Raw genomic sequence first — 20027 nt, 5'->3', positions numbered from 1 at the left:
GAAAATCTAGTCTAGTTTAATTGGTCCAACTTTAAATCACTGCTGCTATCTTGGCCACTGGTTCAAGTATTGGAAAGTAAGCTCATAACACTATTATTAAGATCAGATGTGGGCCTGATGTTGAAGAAGATGCTAGACACCCTTGGCCCATAGAGGGAGGGTGGCATTGGTTAACAGGGCACCTTCTTCCACAGGAGCTACTGGCCAATGCCACCAGCCACACTGGTAGCTCACAGGCACTGCTTCTGGAGGCTTGCAATAGCAAAGACAGGACCACTGACCAGCATGCTCTCACAAGCCCAATGACACAAGTGACCTACAAGTGTTCAGGTATGGAAGCCTCATGGTTAAACATTTTACTATGAGTATTCAGCCTGAAAGGTAGCTGGCTGGGAGTCTGTCCCTGAGAGACTAGGTTCTGCTGGTCTCTGGAATCAGGAAACCCAGGACACTCAATTCTGCAACTCTCAGAAATCTATGCCTTGGAGGTCAGCAGATAAATTAGCAGGCCAGTGCTGGAGCAACCTATCTCTGGTACCAGTTTCCAGGTTGTTTTCTCCATTGTCTGGGCCTTGGTTTCATTCTTCTTAGCTTGGTGGTGATGGAAAGAGTCTTATCTAACATGGGTTCCACTGGGTGGCCTCCAGAAGTTTTGACCATTTGGATCAGGACTGTATTGTAGCTGTTACAGATGCTGGAACTTTGCTGTGACTCCTGAGGGGCCCAGACTCCATATGACTTGCTCTTGAGTCTCAGGTCTCACAAACAGATGGTTACTCCTGTTAAACCACACAGTAAGGGTGGGACAGAAGATCTCATGGCATGGAAGTTAGCTCCCCTTAGCATTTGTATATATCTGTCACTGGGAGCCAATTCTGGCCTATCTTAAGCCCGAGGCCCTTTGTGTGTTGGGAGGGAGCCTTGGGTCTCCAATGCTGTGCTGTGAAGTCTCAGGTGACTTCCAGGTCAGACGTTGCTGATGTGGGCCTCCACTGTGGAGAAGGCAGAAGGATCCCTATTCTTGTCTGGGTGCTGCTCACGTCTGATGTATCTTGGCTTCCTCACTGAAAAGGGGTCAGAGATAAAGCTGAGTCAGAAATAGGTGAAGTTCAGGTCTTTGACAGCACCACAGGCTCTCAGGAGCATAGTAAACAGCCACAGGGCACAAAGCCCATGTGTGGTGTTTATTCTAACAAGGAAATGATGCTCATTAGGCCCCACTTGTGCAAAGGCAGTTTCTTCTGATGGAGGTGCCCATGAGCTCAGCTGTTTCCTATCAGAACCCCAGATCCCACACCCTAGTACCTGGGCCTGGATCAGAGCCCAGCTCTTCCTTAAGACAGAAGCATAGACTATATACCTGCATTATGCTCTACAGGGAGTTAGCTAGCATCCTCTAAAGACAGGAGATCACCCTGAGTTTTGAAGCTTATGAACATAACCCTAATTTGAAAAAAGGTCTGTGCAGATGTGATTCTATTAGGATAGGTAAGATCATCCTAGATTAACCAGGTGGGCTCTGAATCCAATCAATGACTATTATTTTCTTCAGAGGGAAAGAGAGACATGGATGATGTGGTCACAAAGCCACAGGAGGTATGAGACACTAGGAGTTGGAAGAGACATGAGGGATTTCCCATCCACCAGGCCTTAGAATGCAGGTCTCTCACCCCAACATCTTGATTTCTAACTTTGGTCTCCAAGAACTATCAAGGGATATGCTTTTCTTGAAGTGGCTAGTATGTGTATTTTGCTGTATGGTGGTACAGGTCACTGACAACACCTGTAAGGTACTCAGGAAGAAGGGCTGCTTTGAAGAACTTGAGACAGATATTAATTGGAACAAGGTAGGGTTCATCAAGGAACTACTTTATCTTCAAAACACTGTCACTGGTTCTCCATTCTAGACCTCTGCACAGTGAGGACAATGAGATGGGGGAGAGAAGTTAAGTAAATCTGCTCTGGGCTTATGGTTGTGTAACCATGGGCCAGTCAACCCCTGTGCTCATGGCCTCTTCTGTACAGTGGGTTACAACTGCTCAGATAGGCCTGGCAGGAAAAGGCTCAAGAACTGACATGTTCCATGCAGCTCTCAAGCAGAACTAGATTTAGACATGACTGCAGAAGAAGCAGGGAGTCTGGCCCTATGCTGAGGAAAGGAGGCAGCATGGAAACCATGTGGGTTGATAGGGAGAAGAGAAGTAATGCCTGCTGAGCACCTGTCCTTGTCCTTGCTTTATGGAACAGTCTACTTAGAATGTGTGAAGGCAGGTCAGGCCCCAGAGAAAGACCTTTATATCTGGGGATAAAACCATAGAATAGGCTTTGAAGACTGGTCCACAGTAAGGCCCTTCCACCCAACTCCCATAACATGCTGTAGCCTGTACCTGAAGACTGAGGCAGGGGGACCATCGCAGCCTTGAAAAGAGAAAGGCAAAGTGAGACTTGGATGGCCTGGCACAGGTACACACAGCCGAGGTTGCTCAGCCTAGTAGAGTAGGTTACTTACTGTTTCACCAGGCTGCAGGACAGGGGCTAGGGAAAAAAATAACATGTCACCCTGATGCCCGGCAGCTGCCTTAGCTCTGAGTGCCCTGAGCACCTGGAGCCAGGACAGCTGCTCAGCCATATTTCTTACCCTGGGGACTCTAAGCAGCAGGGCCCAGCCTCATATTCTCAGCTATAAGAGCATCCAAAGTCACTCTGTGTGGGTGAGTGTGAGCACAGGAGTCTGGACACAGTGGAGTCCCTGCGCCTGCTCTGTACCCACTGGGGACCACCTATGCCCTGTGGGGACAGGCTCTGGACAGTATCCCTGAGGCTAGGCAGGCAGAAACTCAGCCACAAAAGGAAGTACCTCTGTCTTTCCTGTAGAAAACCTCAGGAAGTTTACTGGAGCGCTTGAGGTAGAAGAACCCAGCCACAGAGAGGATGAGGCCTGTACTGATGAAGAGTGTCCCCAGGAAGAGGGAAGCTGCCACATGAGGAGTCCCTGCAGGCAAACCAACAGCTGCCAGGAGAGCCGGGTCTTGGGGGATGGATGTCCAGTGTGCCTTGATTAACCTCTGGGCCCCACCATTTCCTAAACATACCTGAGCACCATACTAGGCACCAGCCACATGTCAGAGCAAGCCACATGTCAGGCTCCTCCATAAGCCCAACACACCTAGCCACAAGACCAGGGACATTATACTGCCCACCCTCTCCTGGCCCAGGCTAATTCCAGGCTCCTCTCTCTATTAAATTGGCCTCAGCCTCTTGGAGTGAGAACCAAAGCCTTCATCCAGCCTTGGCAGCAGGTACTTCTGCTGCACCTCACTTCTGATACATGCAGTTGCCTCCTACTTAGCTCCATTTGTTTGTGGTCAGGACATGCTAGGGGTCTAGTAGTTTGATGGACAGTGTAACTGCCAGCTATGGGAAGTATCCTCTTTTTTGTTTGTTTTTTGAGACAGGGTTTCTCTGTGTAACAGTCCTAGCTATCCTAGAACTCGCTTTGTAGGCCAGGCTGGCCATGAACTCAGAGATCCACCTGCCTCTGCCTCCGGAGTGCTGGGATAAAGGTATGTGCTACCACCGCTCAGCCTTGGAAAGTATCTTTCTTACTGAGACTCCATAGATCTTGCTCTGTCTCATTAGCACTGTGCAAAAGATGTGCCTAAGGTCCTGTCTATACGACCCCTACCCTAAGCACCATTGTTCTGTGCAGTGGACTTCCACTGTTGAGGCCAGCACCTTCAAGTGCAATTTCTGGTTGAGAGGAGGGATGGGTTCTAAGACCCATGGGAAGGACTGAGTCCTCTCAGAATAGGACTCCAAGCCTAAGATCCAGCACTGTTGAAGGATAAGGGTCAGGGTGATATGTCCCTAAAGTGATTGGGTCACCTCAGAAGAGGCAGTCTTGTACTGGAGTTCAGTCTAGCTCCCTAACCTATGTGGCTCCTCTGACTTGGGTATATTCTCTCTACCAGCACCACCCCAGTCCTCTCTCTTGCTTGCCTAGCCACACTGCTACCCCACATTTTCTTCCACTCTTTACTCCCCAGGCCTTCATTTAAGGTGGGCTTAAAGACTCTAGAGATATGTACATCATGTAAATAGGGCCTGTCCCTTCCTTGAAAACATATCAGGAGGTATGGCCCATGTGTTTGCAGTCTCATCAGCAGCCTATATCCTATGAGAGCAAGTTGGGATGGAGCAATGCAATCCCAGTGCCTGGGGGTCAGAGTGGACACGGAATGAGGCAAAGGCTAAGCATAAGTGGGTAGTAGTGAGGGCTGCTATTAACTAAAGCTCTTTGGAGACCATGAAATATCTACATTCTATGGAATCCCAACATGTACCCACACCCAAGCCAAATGACCCCAGCCCCAAAGGATGCTGGACTCTCTCCAGACCTTTTCTTTGACCACAGCTCCTTGCAAAAAATACTTTACCATGGATATGTCTGCTGTGGCCTCAGTGGCTCAGGGTTGGCACTAATACCAATACCAGCTCTGATGATGAGCCCCAGCACCAGGTCCTAAGCAGAGGCACAGTTCTGGACTTATGAACTAAGAGACTTACCAAAATGTGGCTGTCCAGGTGTCCCTGTGCTTCTGTTCATGGGAAACTGCATGCCCCGGCCAGTGACTATGGGAGAGCAGAACTGAGGGGAGGCCTGAGCCATGCCCAGGACCCTACTGAGGCCTCCACATATAGTCCTAAAGGGACATCTCAGTTTAGTGATGAGAAAGCAAGGAGCAGTTCTCACCCACAGCTGTCCTCAGTGAACAGAACACTCAGGGAGAGATCCAAGGGGCTGCTCACTGATAGACTCCCGGGCAAGGTAGGTACTGCCGTTGGAGAGGACAAATACAGTGGTTCCCTTGGTTTCTCCCCAAATTGGACATGAGGACCCTTGTGAAGTATAGGGGAACTGGGGTAGATAGCTTGGAGAAGACATACGAATTCTGCACTCAGAGCCATTGTATGTGGGGAGGGTTCCATTCCAGCACCGGACACAGCTAGCACTCCCATCTGCATTCCAGAGCCTGTAGCAACCTGCATGAGGAGAAGAGAGAGTTTTTCAGCCAAAGTAAGTCAAAGTCATCTCACTGTCTTCTTCAAGCTTTTCTGCATTATGAATTGGCAATTTTCAACTCAGGAACATTAACATGATGTGGAAAACTGGGCACAGGCTCCAATTCCAGACAAAGAAATAAACTCAACAGAAAGCATACAGCTTTCAACCAAATTCCTGTGGATACCTATCACTAAGGCAGTCATTTCTTTTACTGGACGCCTGAGGAGACTATTCAGAGGTGCTTAGGACAGAAAGCTAAAATTAATGGATACTATGCGAAGGTCTAGCCTTATCCACCAGAACCTCCAGGATACAAGGTAGCTGCCTATATACAGCAGTGTACCCTCACTTGGGCCTCTACATCGGGGCAGGTGCACATAGGTTTGTTTGTGTCCCTGTGCTATTTCCCAGGGTCTATGTAGCAGGATCAAGCCAAATTCTACCCAAGATTGGCACTGACCAAAGCCATACCTTCAATTCTGAGAGTGACCCAGTATAGCATGAATCTTAAAAGTTCTTATTAATAAAATCAAACCTGGAGCCAGATATTGTGGTGAATGCTGGGAAGATCAGAGAAGCAGAACAAGCCACAGCTAACTCACCTCGCCAGTTCCTCAGCTGATCCTGTTTCCTCAGACTGGAAGCTTCTGTGTTCTCATCCCAATGACTCTCAGCTGAACTGTGCTGCTCAAAGCCTAAAAGCTTAACCAGCCAAATGCTACTAGTTTTTGGTCTTCATGCCTTATATATCTTTCTATTTTTGCCATCACTCCCTGGGATTAAAGGCTCACTTCTTGGGATTAAAGGTGTGAGTCACCATGCCTGGTTGTTTCCAATGTGGCCTTGAACTCACAGAGATCCAGAGGGATTTCTGCCTCTGGAGTGCTAGGATTAAAGGTGTGAGTGCCACCTTTTTCTAGCCTCTGTATCTAGTGGCTGTTCTGTCTCTGACCCAGCTAAGTTTATTAGGGTACACAATATTTTGGGGAACACAATACCACCACAACCCAGCCTGTACTGGCTAGTAATTTGTGGACAGCTGTTTCCCCTCTGGTCAGGGCATCCTGGAGGCCATCTTATACCTTTACTTCTAACATCCCAACACAGAAGATGGGCATACATGTTCCATAAATGTTGATGAGGTTCTAGAAGCCAAAGCTGGATATTGGGCAGCATGTCGAGCTAAACCATGGATCACTGGACCTTAATAATGAAGGTTATAATGTCTGATCTGAACAGATGAGTTGTGAGACAGAAGCCTTTCTGTGGTGGCAAAGACAGTATCAACAGCAATGGGCAAATGGTCTAAGAGGGACATCAGCCCATTCCAGCTCTGCCAATGCTGTGGGCAAACAATCACACAGGAACAAAGTCCAAATGCTCAGTTCTACTTGGGTGAGCAATTCCTGCTCAAAGTAAGTCTCCTACAGTGGCCTAGCTTTATTCCTCTTATCAATTCAAGGCATGAGTAGATCTCATGAGAGGCATGTGTGTCTACTAAAGGCAAAACCAAGGAACATAGAGTCCTCAGTACAAAACCTAGCACCAAGAGTGATAATCTCAGTGAGACTATCAGAGTGAAATCCAGGCCAGCCAGAGCTACATAGTGATTCTCCCCAGAATCATCCCTTTCACTATCATTTCCTGTGTTGAGACACATTTGACTCTATCATGGGCTTCTGCTGGGTTGCTAAATTATATGCAGGGAAAGATCGTGGCCAGAGAGACATGTGGTAGCCCTGAAGGCCTATGGGGCTCCTATGTCTCCCTACACAAATGTGGTTATCTACATCCCTGTACCTGTTCCCAGAGCCAGCTTGGATTATAGATTCTGACTTGGCATCTTTCCTTATTCCAGCCTCTCTGTGGCATAGTAGCCTGCACCCAATGAGCCATCTATGGACAGTTTATAATCCATGAGATGCCAGGTCCCATGCACTCCTGTTGATGTGAAAGAATCCAGGAAAGTTCAACTTCCAGAACTTCAGGTTAGAAGGCTGAAGGCCCTTTGGCATCTGTAGTAGTTTGAAAGAAAATGGCTCCCAAAGGAAATGGCATTACTAAGAGGTTTGGCTTTGTTGGAGGAATGTGTCACTGTGGGGATGGGCTTTGAGGTCTCCTGTGTTCATGCTACCCTCAGTGTGGCACAGTTCACTTCCTGTTGCTTGCAGATTAAGATGTAGAACTCTCAGCAACTTCCCCAGCACCATGTCTGGCTGCATGCTGCCATGTCTCACCATGATGAAAATGGACTAAACCTCTGAAACTGTAAGCCAGCCCCAATTAAATGTTTTCTTTTTTAAGAGTTGCCATGGTCACAGTGTCTCTTCACAGCAATAGAAACCCTAAGATAGCACCCTCATATTTTCTCTGCTCACTACAGAACAATGCCCTCTTCCTGTGTCACTACACTCATCTTTGATCCCTACCTCCCTTCCAGCCTCAAAATCTTGTCCATGTCCTCTTCCCATTGCACCCAATCAATGTTTTGGAGTACCTGCTTTCCTGAGCAGTTGTCTTGTAATGGAACTCAGAACAGGTGCCAAGGGGTGCCTCTTGACAAAGCAAGAGACAACTCTGGGCCAGTCTAGTCTAAAATAAACAGCAGCCTAGAGTCACACGCTCAAGACTGACTACCTTTTTATCACAATGATTTCTTCTTGCCTCAGGACAGCTAAAACAGTGGGTGGCCCTGGCATCATCTCACTTGGGTCTTCCTCTTCTAGATGTTCCTATTTGCCTTCTCTCAGCAACCCTAATCTCTGTTAGCTGCCTCCAGAAAGTCCTATCTTCATAGCCTCCTAGAACCTTTTGTGGGACATGCTGCCATTGGGGCTGGATTATCCTCTGTGGTGGAGTCATCTTGTGTACTGAGGCTAGTGAATAGCACCCTGGCCTCCACCTCCAGATGCTAGAAGCATCCTCCTCAACTCATTTAGCACCAGCTGTGATGACCAAAAATGCCTCCAGACATTGCTGGATATTCCAGGGTTAAAATTCCCTCCAGAGGTACTAGAGAGATGACTCAGCAGTTAAGTGCACTTGCTATTCTTGAAGAAGACCTGGGTTTGGTTCCCAGAACCCACACCGAAGCTCACAATCATTCAAAACTTCAGTTCTACGGGATCTGATACCCTCTTCTGGCCTCTGAGGGTACCTGGTGTGCATGTGGTCCACATGCACACCTACAGGCAAACACTCACACATAAAATAAAAATAAATAAATCTTTTAAAAAAGGATACCCCAAGAGCTGTTAAGTTCCTGGAAGTGCTATCCTGGCTTAGTCTCCTTCTGAACCCTATGCCTCCTCCTCCTCCTCTGAACCTCTTTCTCCCTGTGCCTCAACCCTTTACAGAACATCCCCCACAGGGTCCTGCCTAGACTAGACAAGGGTGTGGTTAGGTTGCTCAAGAAGGAAACCCAGGTAGGCCTCCTTTGCACAATGCCAGTCTGTGCTGCCCCAAGTTCCTCCATTCCCTCAGCTGTCTTGTCACTGAAGAATAAAAGATATCTAGGAATGCTGGGGCAGGGGGGACGTGACTAGTCTCCTATCTACTTGCAACAATGATGCTTACCTGGGCCACACAGGCCTGTGCCTGGGCAGGTAGCATTGAAGTCTACCACATCCATGCAACACTCAGGTTGCTGGGCCTAGAGGAGAGACATCAGTGAGACAGGTTGGTAAGTACCTAGCTCATGCCAAGGATAGCATTGGTCATAACAGGGCCCTATCTTTCTCATTAACCATAGCTCCAAAACTCTCTAGGGTCAAGTGACATCCCTTCAATAAGTGAGTATTCCTACTCCACTTCTACTGCAGCTCATATTGGCAAAGCACAGGAAAAACTCCAGCCCTAAACATAGAGACCAAACCTGGAAGTTACTGGTACAGAGTTGGGGCTATCTCCCTTTGGGGCTATTTCTACAAGCACCTGGACTATACTACTGTCACATCACATGACTCACTAATCAATAGGTCCTTTTCCCACTGGCTCCAACTCTAGACTATGCAGAGCCTGTGACCAGTGAATATTTAATGACTGAATAAGTCATCAAGTATAAGGCTAGAATCTGGCTAAGTGTGTCCAACACCAGCTACCCAGAAAGGCCAGGAAGGGTAAGAACTAATGAACTAGTTTGAATTAGCCTGGGGCCTAGGCCTTGGACAGCCTGGCATGGTGTGGCACAGAACAAACTGCCCTAAAATAGAATACTTTTGACACTGGAGAGAGCTCAAAGGAAGTCTTTGACTATCTCCTGCCCTTTACCTGCAAGGAAAGGCTAAGTAAGGCCCTCATAGAGCAGTGCCTCCCTGTATTTAAAGGGTAGGCCCTTGTCTCTGAAGCGATAGGGACAAAACTCTGAATAGCAGTCTGGCTAGGTCCCTAATTAATGACCATCACACCCTCTGTCCAATCACACTTCCTTAAAAATATCCCTCTTCTCCCAAACCCTAACATTAATATATAGGTGCCCTCATTTCTTTATAAAAGCAGTCAAGAAATGTAAAACTTATATTAACTTTGTCTTTTCTCTGTTTTTAATTTCTAAATTTTATTTATTATTATTTTTGCTTTATTTTGAGACAGGGTTTCGTTATGTAGTTTTGGCTGGCCTGAAACTCACTGTGTAGGCCAGGGTGGCATCAAACTCATAGAGATCCACCTGCCTCTGCCTACCAAGTGCTGGGATTAAAGGCAAGTGCCATGACACTCAGCTTTTTTTATTTATTATTATTGTGTGTATATATGAGTATGAGCATGTACATGGAGGTCAGAGGACAACTTTTAGGAGTCCCTCAACTGTGAGTTCCAGGGACCAAACTCAGAGTCATCAGGCTTGGCAGAATGTGCCCTTACCTGCTGAGCCATCTTGTTGACCCTGTTTATGTTTGTTTTTAAGACAGGGTTCCAGCCAGGTTGTGGCACATGCCTTTATATCCCAGCACTCCGGATCTCTGAGTTTGAGGCTAGCCTAGTCTACAAAGCAAGTTCCAGGACAGACAGAAAAACCCTATCTAAAAAAAAAAAGTATCCATTATGTAGGCCAGACTGGTCTTAAATTCACAATCCTGCCAGGCAGGGGTGGCACATGCCTTTAATCCAGCACTTGGAAGGCAGAGGCAGGTGGATCTCTGTGAGTTCAAGGCCAGCATGATCTACAGAATGAGTTCCTGAACAGCCATGGCTACAGAGAAACCTTGTCTTAAAAAAAAAAAAAAAAAAAAAAAAAAAAAAAAAAAAAAAAAAAAAAAACCCTCACAATTCTACTGCCTTAGTCTCCTGTGGGATAGGACTATAAATTTATGGTTTTTCTTGTGATCTGAGCTTGGTTAATAGTAAGGAATGTCTAAAGGATAACAGGGACACAGGGGAGTATCATACCACCTTGGGAAGGATGAAGGCCCAGTGTATAAGCCATCCATTTCATTACCCTTGGCCAAGTTAGTAAGGGATTACCCATACCATCACTCCCAACCAGTGAGGCTCCCATCTTGCCTGGATTGGAGAGAATAATGTCACCCCAATTCCAGATATCAAAGCTCAACCCCTGGAGTGTCACTGCCTTTGTTCAACTACTTCTGATGGGAGCCAGGATGCCTGAGCATGTGTTCATTAGTTCTCCTGAGTAAGCAACAACTGAGCAGGTAGCTCTGGGCTACAGGCAGTTCTGGAGGGTGATTCTGCAGAGATTCTAGGTCAGCTATAGCAATAAGTAGGTCTGGCAGAGAAACTTTTGGAAAGCAGAACAAAATAGATGATGGGCAGAGTGTAGGCATTTCCAACACTAGCAGTAGACTCCAAGGGGATTCTACCAAGGATAGGCTAACATCAGTGAACCTTAAGTTCAAAGACTGAAATTCTTATGGGGCGAGGATCCATTGCCTTTGAGGAGGCTTCAATTTCTCACCAGTGGGCACAGGATTACCCACCTTGCTTTCTGTAGACTTGCTCATGCCTCCCATCAAGAGGCCAGCCAGGAGTATGAGACACTGCAGTGTCATGCTGGGGAGCTGACAGGGAGATCTGTAAGATAGAACAGTGTGCAGGGAGGAGGTACTAGTAAGGTTGGGTGGGGCTTAAGAGGGGGTAACTGAGAGGGCAGGACCAAGGCAGGGAGGGTAGGGCTTTAATAGAAAGGGTGGGACAGCCTTTCAAGGAAGCAGTGATACAGTCAAAGCACTCTTACCTGCCCCCTCCAGGGAGACCTACAGACATCAACTCCTCACTACTTGGGGATCAGTGGTTAGCATAACTAGGACTGTAAGGGGCTCATAGGCCAGCACACTATAGTTTTAAGGCCCAAAACTCAAGAATCATGACAGGTGGGCAGAGCCTTGATTGAGAGGGATGACCTGATGCTCCTTCCAATAACATCATGCTGTCAGAATTCTGAAAGCAAGACCACTGTACCTCTGATTTCCCAGGATGCAGACACACTGTCCCAGTGAAGCCCTAATCACATCTTAAACACTACTAACAAGATTTGGTTTCCTTGTGGGTAGCTAGGGGTTTGGGGTGGAGATGAGTTCACTGGGAATTTTCAGTGATAACAGTGTTCTGCCTTAATGAACTTGGGGAAACAAGAGGCTGTAAAACCACGGTCCAGAGTAATACCCAAGCTTAAAAATGTAGTCACAAGCCAGGCATGGTGGCACACACCTTTAATCTGAGCATTCAGGAGGTAGAGGCAGGTGAATCTCTGAGTTCCAGGACGGCCAGGGCTACACAGAGAAACCCTGTCTCCAAAAAAAAAAAAAAAAAAAAAAGAGTAGTAACAAGAGGAAGGATCTAGAGACCAAAAAGGAGCACAAATATTGCAACAAGATTTAAACCATAGAACACCTGGTGCTTGAAAACTGTTCGCTTAGTGCTTATATGTTTCATTTTTAATATAACTAGAAGAAAACATGCATCTCCACAGAGCCTTGAGGTAATATCATGTGTACAGTTTTTAATAATTTTTTTCCTGTTGGGGGATAAAGGTTTCATGTATCGTGGTTGATTTTGATCTTGATCTATACCAATACTAGTTTTTGTTTTGTTTTGTTTTTTTAACTTTTAAAAGTTTTATGTATATGAGTGTTTGTCTGCATACCATGAGCTGCCTGGTACCTGCAGAGGCCAGAAGTGGACATCAAATCTACTGGAACTAGAGTTACAGATTCTAACAGTTACAGTTGTGAGCTGCCATGTGGGTGCTGGGAACAGAACACAGGTCTCTGGAAGAGCAGCCAGTGCTCTTTAACTGCTGAGTCATCTCTCCATCTCTCTCATCTCTTGCCTCTACCACCGAGTGCTGTGATTACAGATGTGCAGTATCAAGCTTGACTTATGGCAGGGCTGTAGACTGAACCCAAGGCTTTGTGCACACTAGGTAGGCATTCTATCAACTGAGCTACATCCCCATCCCTTTTAATTTTTTTCAAAAATTATTTTTTTTTATTCTTTTTTTTTTTTTTTTTTGTTATGTGCAGTGTTCCATCTGCATGTACATCTGCAGACCAGAAGAGGGCACCAGGTCTCATTACAGATGGTTGTGAGCCACCATGTGGTTGCTGGGAATTGAACTCAGGACCTCTGGAAGAACGAGCAGTGCTCTTAACCACTGAGCCATCTCTCCAGCCCCAAAAATTATTTTATTTTATGTCTATGAATGTTTTAACTGTATGCATGGATGTGCATCACATGTGTGCTTGGTGCCTGCAGAGTCCAGAAGAGGACATCAGATTCATGGAACTGGAGTTATAGACAATTGTGAGATGGCATATGATTGCTAGAAACCCAAACTGGGTCCTTTGCAAAAGCAAGTACTCTTAACCACTAAGCCATCTCTCTAGTCTCCCTCTCCCTGAAATCCCTTTTATAACAAACTTATGTTAACTCATAAAGTGATACTTATAAACCAATCAAAGTCCAAAATAAGATTTGAAGAGTATTTTTTTTTCCATAAAGGTTACCTCTTAAAAGTTAGCTGGGTGTGGTGGATCTCCATCAGTTTGAAGCCAAGTTGGTCTACCTAGTGAGTTCTAGGCCAACTAGAACTACATAGCAAGACCCTGTCTCAAAAAACAAAAGCAGGGGAAGAGGGATTCTGTGAGCGAGGGGCATCAAGATCATGATGGGGAAACCTACAGAGACAACTGAACCACGCTAGTGGGAATTCATGAACTTTAGACAAACAGTTGTGGAACCTCCATGGGACTGAACTAGGCCCTCTGCATAATGGAGACAGTTGTGTAGCTTGATCTGCTTAACAGGCCCCCGGGCAGTAGGATCCATGCCTGGTGCTCAAGTTGGCTTTTTGGAGCTCATTACTTATGGTGGGATACCTTGCACAGCCTTGATGAAGGGGGAGGGGCTTGGACCTGCCTCAACTGAATGTACCAGTCTTTATTGGCTTCCCATGGGAGGCCTTAACTTTTCAGAGGAGAGAATGGGGGGGGGGTGAGTTGAGGGGGAGGCTGGGAGAGGACTGAAGGAGGGAAGAGAGGGGGATCTGTAGGTGGTATGTAAAATGAATAAAAGATTTCTTAATAAAAAAATAATAAAACAAACAAACAAATAAAACAGACCTGGAGAGATATTGGCTGTATTTCCAGAAGACCTAGGTTCAATTCCTATAACCCACATGGCTGTAACTCCAATTCCAGGGGATCTGGCATCCTCTTCTGGCCTCTGAGGACACATGTGGTGAACAGACATAAGCAGGCAAAACACCCAAACACATAAAATAAAAATAAATGAATCTTTTTCTTTTTAAAGATTTATTTATTATGTAAACAGTGTTCTGCCTACATGTATGCCTGCAGGCCAGAAGAGGGCACCAAATCTCATTATAGATGGTTGTGAGCCACCATATGGTTCCTGCGACTTGAACTCAGGACCTCAGAAGAACAGCCAATGCTCTTAACCTCTGAGCTATCTCTTCAGCCGAAAAATAAATAAATCTTTAAACAAACAAATAATGTTGCCTCTTAAGAGACTCAGGATGCAGCTCAGTTGGTAAAGCACTTGTAGGCTTGGCATAACCTGGCATGGTGATATACACCTGTAATCCAAACATCTAGGGGCTGGAGACAAGAGGATCAAAAGTAATATAGCTACATAGTAAATTCAAGACCAATCTGAGATACCATGCGATCCTGTCTCAAATAATAATACTAAATAAATAATAAATCAATAAATGTATGTTACCTCTATGAAGACTTTTTACTTTGCAGAGGCCACTGCAGCAATGAAAGAGCAGGTAAACTGGGCATCTCCAGCTCTGTGCAATAGCGGCCTGAGCTTCACTTCTGAGAAGACTGAAAGAACACAGAGACACTTCAGTGTGAGGCTACAAATGAGGAACTACATACACTTTCTGGCCAAGGGGTGGTGGGAAGCCCCACTTGAGGGATCTAGGGAAAGGATTATGTGGGTCTATGTGACCCATGGAGGTGAAAGTTCAGGATGACATAGGCCCCTGTCCTATTAGGAGGGAAAGTGGGAGTCTGTACCATAATTCATTTTATATTGGATTTAAGCCACGACTATCAGGAAAATGACCACACTGCAGGGGGGAGAGGTAGTGCTCAGGCTTACAGGAGTCACCGGGGAAACGGATCCAGAACCTTTCTGGCACTCATTATTAGTACATGCTTTTTCTTTGTTTTAATAATACATGCTGAGTTTCAAAATGTTCTGTGCTTGACTTAACTTCTCTTTTTTTTTTTTTTTTTTTTTTTTTTTTTTTTTTTTTTTAGATAGGGTCTCTCTATGTAGTCCTGGCTGTCATATAACTAGCCATGTAGACCAGCTGGCCTCAAACTCACAGAGATCCTCCTGCCACTGCTTTCCAGGTGCTGGGATTAAAGGTATGCCACCATGCCAGGCCCTCCACCATATTTTTTGAGACAGGATATTTACGGAATCTGGACCTCATTACTTTTGTTGGATGGCCATCAAGCCCCTGAGATCTGCCTCTTTCCCCCCTACCCACCCAAATTGGAATTAGAGATACATGTCACAGCATCTGGCTTTTACATGGGTGCTGGGAATCTGAACTCAGGTTCTCAGGCTTACACAGTCACTTTATCCACTAAACCATCCACAGTCTTCATCCACTGTATTTTTTGAGACAGGTTCTTTCATTGAACCTGGAGCTCAATGATTTAGCTAAAGCTGACTAGTCAATGAGCTCAAGAATCCATCTGTCTTGGTCCGGCAGTGGTGGCACATGACCACTTGGGAGGCAGAGCCAGGCAGATCTCTGTGAGTTCAAGGCTAGTGCCTGATCTACAGAGCAAGATCCAGGACAGCCAGGACTGTTACAGAGAAACTCTGTCTCAAAAAAAAACAAACAAACAACAAAAAAAAAAAGAATCCATCTGTCTCCCTTCCTCACATTTATGTGGGTGCTGTGGATACAAACTCAGATCCTTATGTTTATTCTGCAGGCACTTTCACCTGAGCTATCTCCCCAGCACCTTTTTGCTTTTTGGATTAGGGTCTCATTATGAAGTTCAGGCTATGTAGACCAGGTTGGCCTTCAACTTCAACTCCTGCCTCTGCCTCCCAAGTGCTGGAATTATAAGCATGTGCTTATTAACCACACCTAGCACTGTGTGTGTGTGTGTGTGTGTGTGTGTGTGTGTGTGTGTGTGTGTGGTCTTATGTATTTCAGGCTGGCCTCAAACTCTTTATGTAGTACATGATGACTTTTAAACTGATTTTCTTTTGAATTGAGGCCACTGAGGATAGATCCCTCTGTTGTGGAATATTTATTTACACTGTGAAGATGTGTCTTTGCCAAGGTGCCTTCTGATTGATTTGATAAAGAGTGTAGATGTAAACCAAAATAAAAAACAGAAACAATGTAAAAGAAAGTCGAGAGTCAGAGCTAATTCATTTTTGCTGTAGTTCGCAAAAAAAGGAGTAAAGTATGTGCCTTCAGTAAAAAAAAATATGAATAAAAAAAAAATGCTGATAAAAAAAATCTATGGAAAACCAAACAATCTAATACTCTGACCTGAACAACAAATTTAAAAAGGTGACCACCCACACCTTGCTATGGTCTAATATCTGAACAAATTATTAAAAAATATAATAAAAAAAACCACAAGAGAATGCTACAGCTAGGCAGGAAGAGGTTAGGTGGAATTTCGAGGGACAGAGAGGACTCTGGGAAGAAGAAAGGCAGAGTAGCCAGCCAGATGCAGAGGAAGCAGGATGTGCAAGAGGAGAGGTAATAGCCATGAGCTACATGGCAGGGCATAGATTAATAGAACTGGGTTAATCTAAGTTATAAGAGCTAGTTAGAAACAAGCCTAAGCTATCAGCTGAGCTTTCATAATTAATAAGCCTCCATGTCATTATTGGGGAGCCAACAATCCCAACAAAAAATACAAAAAATACATATGGCATTCAACATGGGGGGAAGTATTTCCACATAGGACTTGAGAAAGCTTAAAAAAAAAAGTTTCAACACACAAATTTGGAGCCAGACACAGCTTCCTAGTCCCACAGTCTCTCAGGCAAGCCATGGCCTACAAAGACACGGCTCCTGGCCACAGTGCCATGTGCAGAGCTGCAAGGCAGGTTTAAGACTTGGCTCATGTGGTCAGAGAAGGCTGCAGATGCACAGTAAAGCTGTCCAGACCGATAAAACCTTTAAACTGATACAGTGAAAAAACAGGTATAGACAGTCATAGAAAAAAAACTTAAAAATAACAAAGTTAAGTCTTTAAAGAAAGAGTAAAGTAATATAACAAGAATAAGCCACATAGAATGGAAAATGCACAGGCACCTGGACCCTGTATGGTGCTTTGTTAATTTTAAATTTTTTGAATTCCAATGAACAGAGAACAGCTGCTGCTGAGAGACAGTGGATTGTGGAATGGACTGCTGAATTAAACCAACCTATATATTTAAAGACTGTCTTAACTTCAAAATGGAAGTCAGAAAATATGTTGCGTTGAGGGAGATGTTATGTCTTTGTTTCCACAGGAAACAAAAAGCTATGGTTCAAAGTTAATAGAGATCAGATTTGATTGGGGGTGACCTCCTGAGGTTCTTGGCTACAGACATGGGGGAGGAAGCCAAAAAAAAAAAAAAAAAAAAAGACTACAGGACAGGTGACATGTAAGCTGATCCCTCTACGTGGGAACAGCTCTGAAACTGGATGAGACATGATAAATCTTGTTGGCTATAGAGTCCTCCTAACAGTTTGGTTATATAGTCCAAATGGACTTAGAAAGTTGACAGATGTCTTTTACTTGCTCAAACATAAAACAAATCATCTTTAGCTGACTTGTACACACTGCACATTCCATACTTGTGTTAATACAGATATGTATTAACCTTTAAAAGTTTGTTTTCAGAACAAAAGGACCAGACACAAATAAAGACAAGTAGCCCAAATGTTCCGGCTTCTCAGAGTGCCTCAGTTACAGTTTCCTCAAAAATCTACACCCAGATTTCAAAGCTGCCAGCTCAGATGGTCCAGCCTCAAAGACTATTCCAGCCAAGACTTCAGATAAGCTCTACATTTTCCTATCACAAGGAGACTAAACAAAAAATAATACAGCTGTCTCTCCCAGGACTTGACCATTATCCCAATTTTCTAAGGGTCCTCTAGAAATGCTGTCACCTCCAGACAACAAGAAGCAGTCTAGAGAAGTGGTGTGGTGGGGTTTGGTCATTCAGTGATTTATGAAGGGTTTGTCATTGTTTAGGGGGGTTGGTTACAAATTATTTTTGGTCACAGTCAGAAAAAAAACTGAACAAAGGAGATTAGAGTCAGAAATCTTTCTGAAGAGAAAAAGGGGAGATATAGAAATGATAGGATAAAAGGATAGATTATTGAATCTACTTTCAAACTAAAAAAAACAACTACTAGTCTCAAAAACTTTTACACAGGTATGGATTTTTGTATACAGATACAAATTTAAGGTTACTTTTGTTAGAACATACTGTATATGTTTCTACTCTTAAGTTATTGTACATATGCAGCTCATTTTAAAATGTAATATAAAGTTCTAGTCCTTAAAGGCTATTATTAGAAACTGTCTAAGATAATTAAGAAATGTAGGTTAGTGGTTAATCATCTGTAACAATCAAGTTTGTGGCCATGTTAGGTATGTTTTCAAGGTCAAACAGAGATATATTTTAGATAGACAGATGGTCTTCAAATACTTCAGAGATCTACAAAATATCACATTTAAGATGTTATAATGCCATAAGGCTTTTCATGACAATGAGACACAAACTGCTCCTGGTAGCACCAATCTACTTCAGAAAAGACGGTGGGTATCAAAGAAACTCCCTATGGAGTTTGCTTTCATTGTGGCAAAGTTATCCACTGGGAAGAAACTGCTCTTGCCTTGGCTACTGACAGTATGCTGTCCAAATTGGACAAACGGTACAAAAAAAGGTGACTGCAGAACTTTGCCGAGACAAGGTAGCACAGTCCTTCAAAATTCCTGTTTCACAAAAAAATCTGTCATATATTTTAGGCCTATAAGCTGAAGATGGATGCCCCAACGTTGCAGAGAAACCTTGGTTGACTGTCCAGACAGCCAGATGTCTCTGTCGTTTCTATAGTTTTGGAAGTTGTTTGCTCTGCACTTCCTGCTTACTCAGGTAATAGTATATCCTTCTCAGGCCTCTGATGGGGTTGAAGACTAATAGTTATAGTTACAGTTTTCCTTGTTACCAAATTCAGAAAAGAAACTCACAAAAGAGGTGTAAAGTGCATAAGGGTGAGAAACATAAAAGCTTAAGTTGTTTATATAAAAAGATGTTTAAGGGCTAAATGATATTTTTAGGGTGGTAATACAAGTTATGATAGAAAGTGGTTTAGGTATAAAACATTGGATTCATCAAGATAGAATAGATTAGAGTATTTTCTCCAAAATTGCCAAGTACAAATGGACTGGACTTTGTAAATGTAATTCTTACCTGAGAACTGTTATTATAATATAGTTTTACTATGTTACAAGTTACACCTATTCCTTTTTATTTAGACAAAAAAGTGAGAAATGTTATGAAATATTTGTTTACACTGTGAAGATGTATCTTTGCCAAGGCATCTTCTGATTGGTTTAATAAAGAGCTGAATGGCCTATAGCTAGGCAGGAAGAAGTTAGACGGGACTTCTGGGGACAGAGAGGACTCTGGGAAGAAGAAAAGTGGAGTCACCAGCCAGATGCAGAAGCAGGATGTACAGGAGAGGTAACAGACACAAGTCACATGGCAGGATGTAGATTAATAGAAATGAGTTAATTTAAGTTATAAGAACCAGTTAGAAATAAGCATAAGCTATAGGCCAAACTCTGGTAGCTCAAAGGAAAGTCCGACTACACTCCATTTCCCTGGTAATACCAGAAAGGAAAATAAAATATCCTGTCCCTCCTTAGGCATCCAGATCAAAAGAATAGAATACATCTGGCCCAGGGTAGTGACATAACATTCTGACATATGCCAAAGATTAAAATGTCACACACTATTGTATTCTCCTTTAAAAGGTAATCTAGGCCAGGTATAGTGGTACACACTTTTAATCCCAGTACTTGGGAGGCAAAGGCAGGAAGATCTCTGTGAGTTCAAGGCCAGATCCTGTCTCAATAAATAAATAGATAAATAAATAAGTAAAAAGATAACTTAGCTGGTGGTTGAAGAACTCAGAATAAGTATGCTCAGCCCTAAATAGGACATCTATTTCAACCCTCCCCTCTCCAAGGCTCAGGGAAGACTGTGGAAGAGAGGACAGAAAGAATTTAAAAGCTGGAGGATGGAGAATAAAGTTGTAAATTGCTGTCTTCTGGACATGATACAATTATTGCACACATGAAACTCATTGAAACTATGACTACTTGTATTAGATCAAGCCAACAACAAGATCAGTTAACATTCCAACAGGCAGCATTAATTGAACGCAGTGAGCCCACAAAAATAAAAAATGAAGAAGTACGAAGAG

The 20027-nt window shown here is 44.1% G+C and overlaps 1 protein-coding gene across 12 annotated transcripts in view; it reads right to left on the bottom strand.

The window, feature by feature from the left end:
• C2H1orf159 (chromosome 2 C1orf159 homolog) overlaps positions 1-20027 on the bottom strand; it is a 125316-nt gene continuing 105289 nt past the window's right edge. For 6 of the 12 annotated variants that reach the window (XM_037203309.1, XM_037203310.1, XM_037203311.1 and 3 more), the window contains 11 exons: positions 14264-14373; positions 13642-13744; positions 13027-13125; positions 10999-11092; positions 8642-8717; positions 4948-5043; positions 4567-4632; positions 2858-2992; positions 2510-2535; positions 2388-2418; positions 1-1064 (listed from right to left, as the gene is read on the bottom strand). In XM_037203309.1, the coding sequence (XP_037059204.1) occupies positions 967-1064; positions 2388-2418; positions 2510-2535; positions 2858-2992; positions 4567-4632; positions 4948-5043; positions 8642-8717; positions 10999-11092; positions 13027-13061 (657 nt within the window). In that variant the 5' untranslated portion in view covers positions 13062-13125; positions 13642-13744; positions 14264-14373 and the 3' untranslated portion in view covers positions 1-966. Of the gene's footprint in view, positions 1070-2387; positions 2419-2509; positions 2536-2857; positions 2993-4566; positions 4633-4947; positions 5044-8641; positions 8718-10998; positions 11093-13026; positions 13126-13641; positions 13745-14263; positions 14374-20027 lie in introns of all 12 variants that reach the window. The other 6 variants (XM_037203313.1, XM_037203314.1, XM_037203317.1 and 3 more) reach the window with 6 other exon arrangements.

Source organism: Peromyscus leucopus, chromosome 2 (genome assembly GCF_004664715.2).
Source record: "Peromyscus leucopus breed LL Stock chromosome 2, UCI_PerLeu_2.1, whole genome shotgun sequence".
Lineage (NCBI taxonomy): Eukaryota > Metazoa > Chordata > Mammalia > Rodentia > Cricetidae > Peromyscus > Peromyscus leucopus.
The sequence above is the reverse complement of the archived record's forward strand: the minus strand, read 5'-3'. Positions and strand labels throughout refer to the sequence as shown.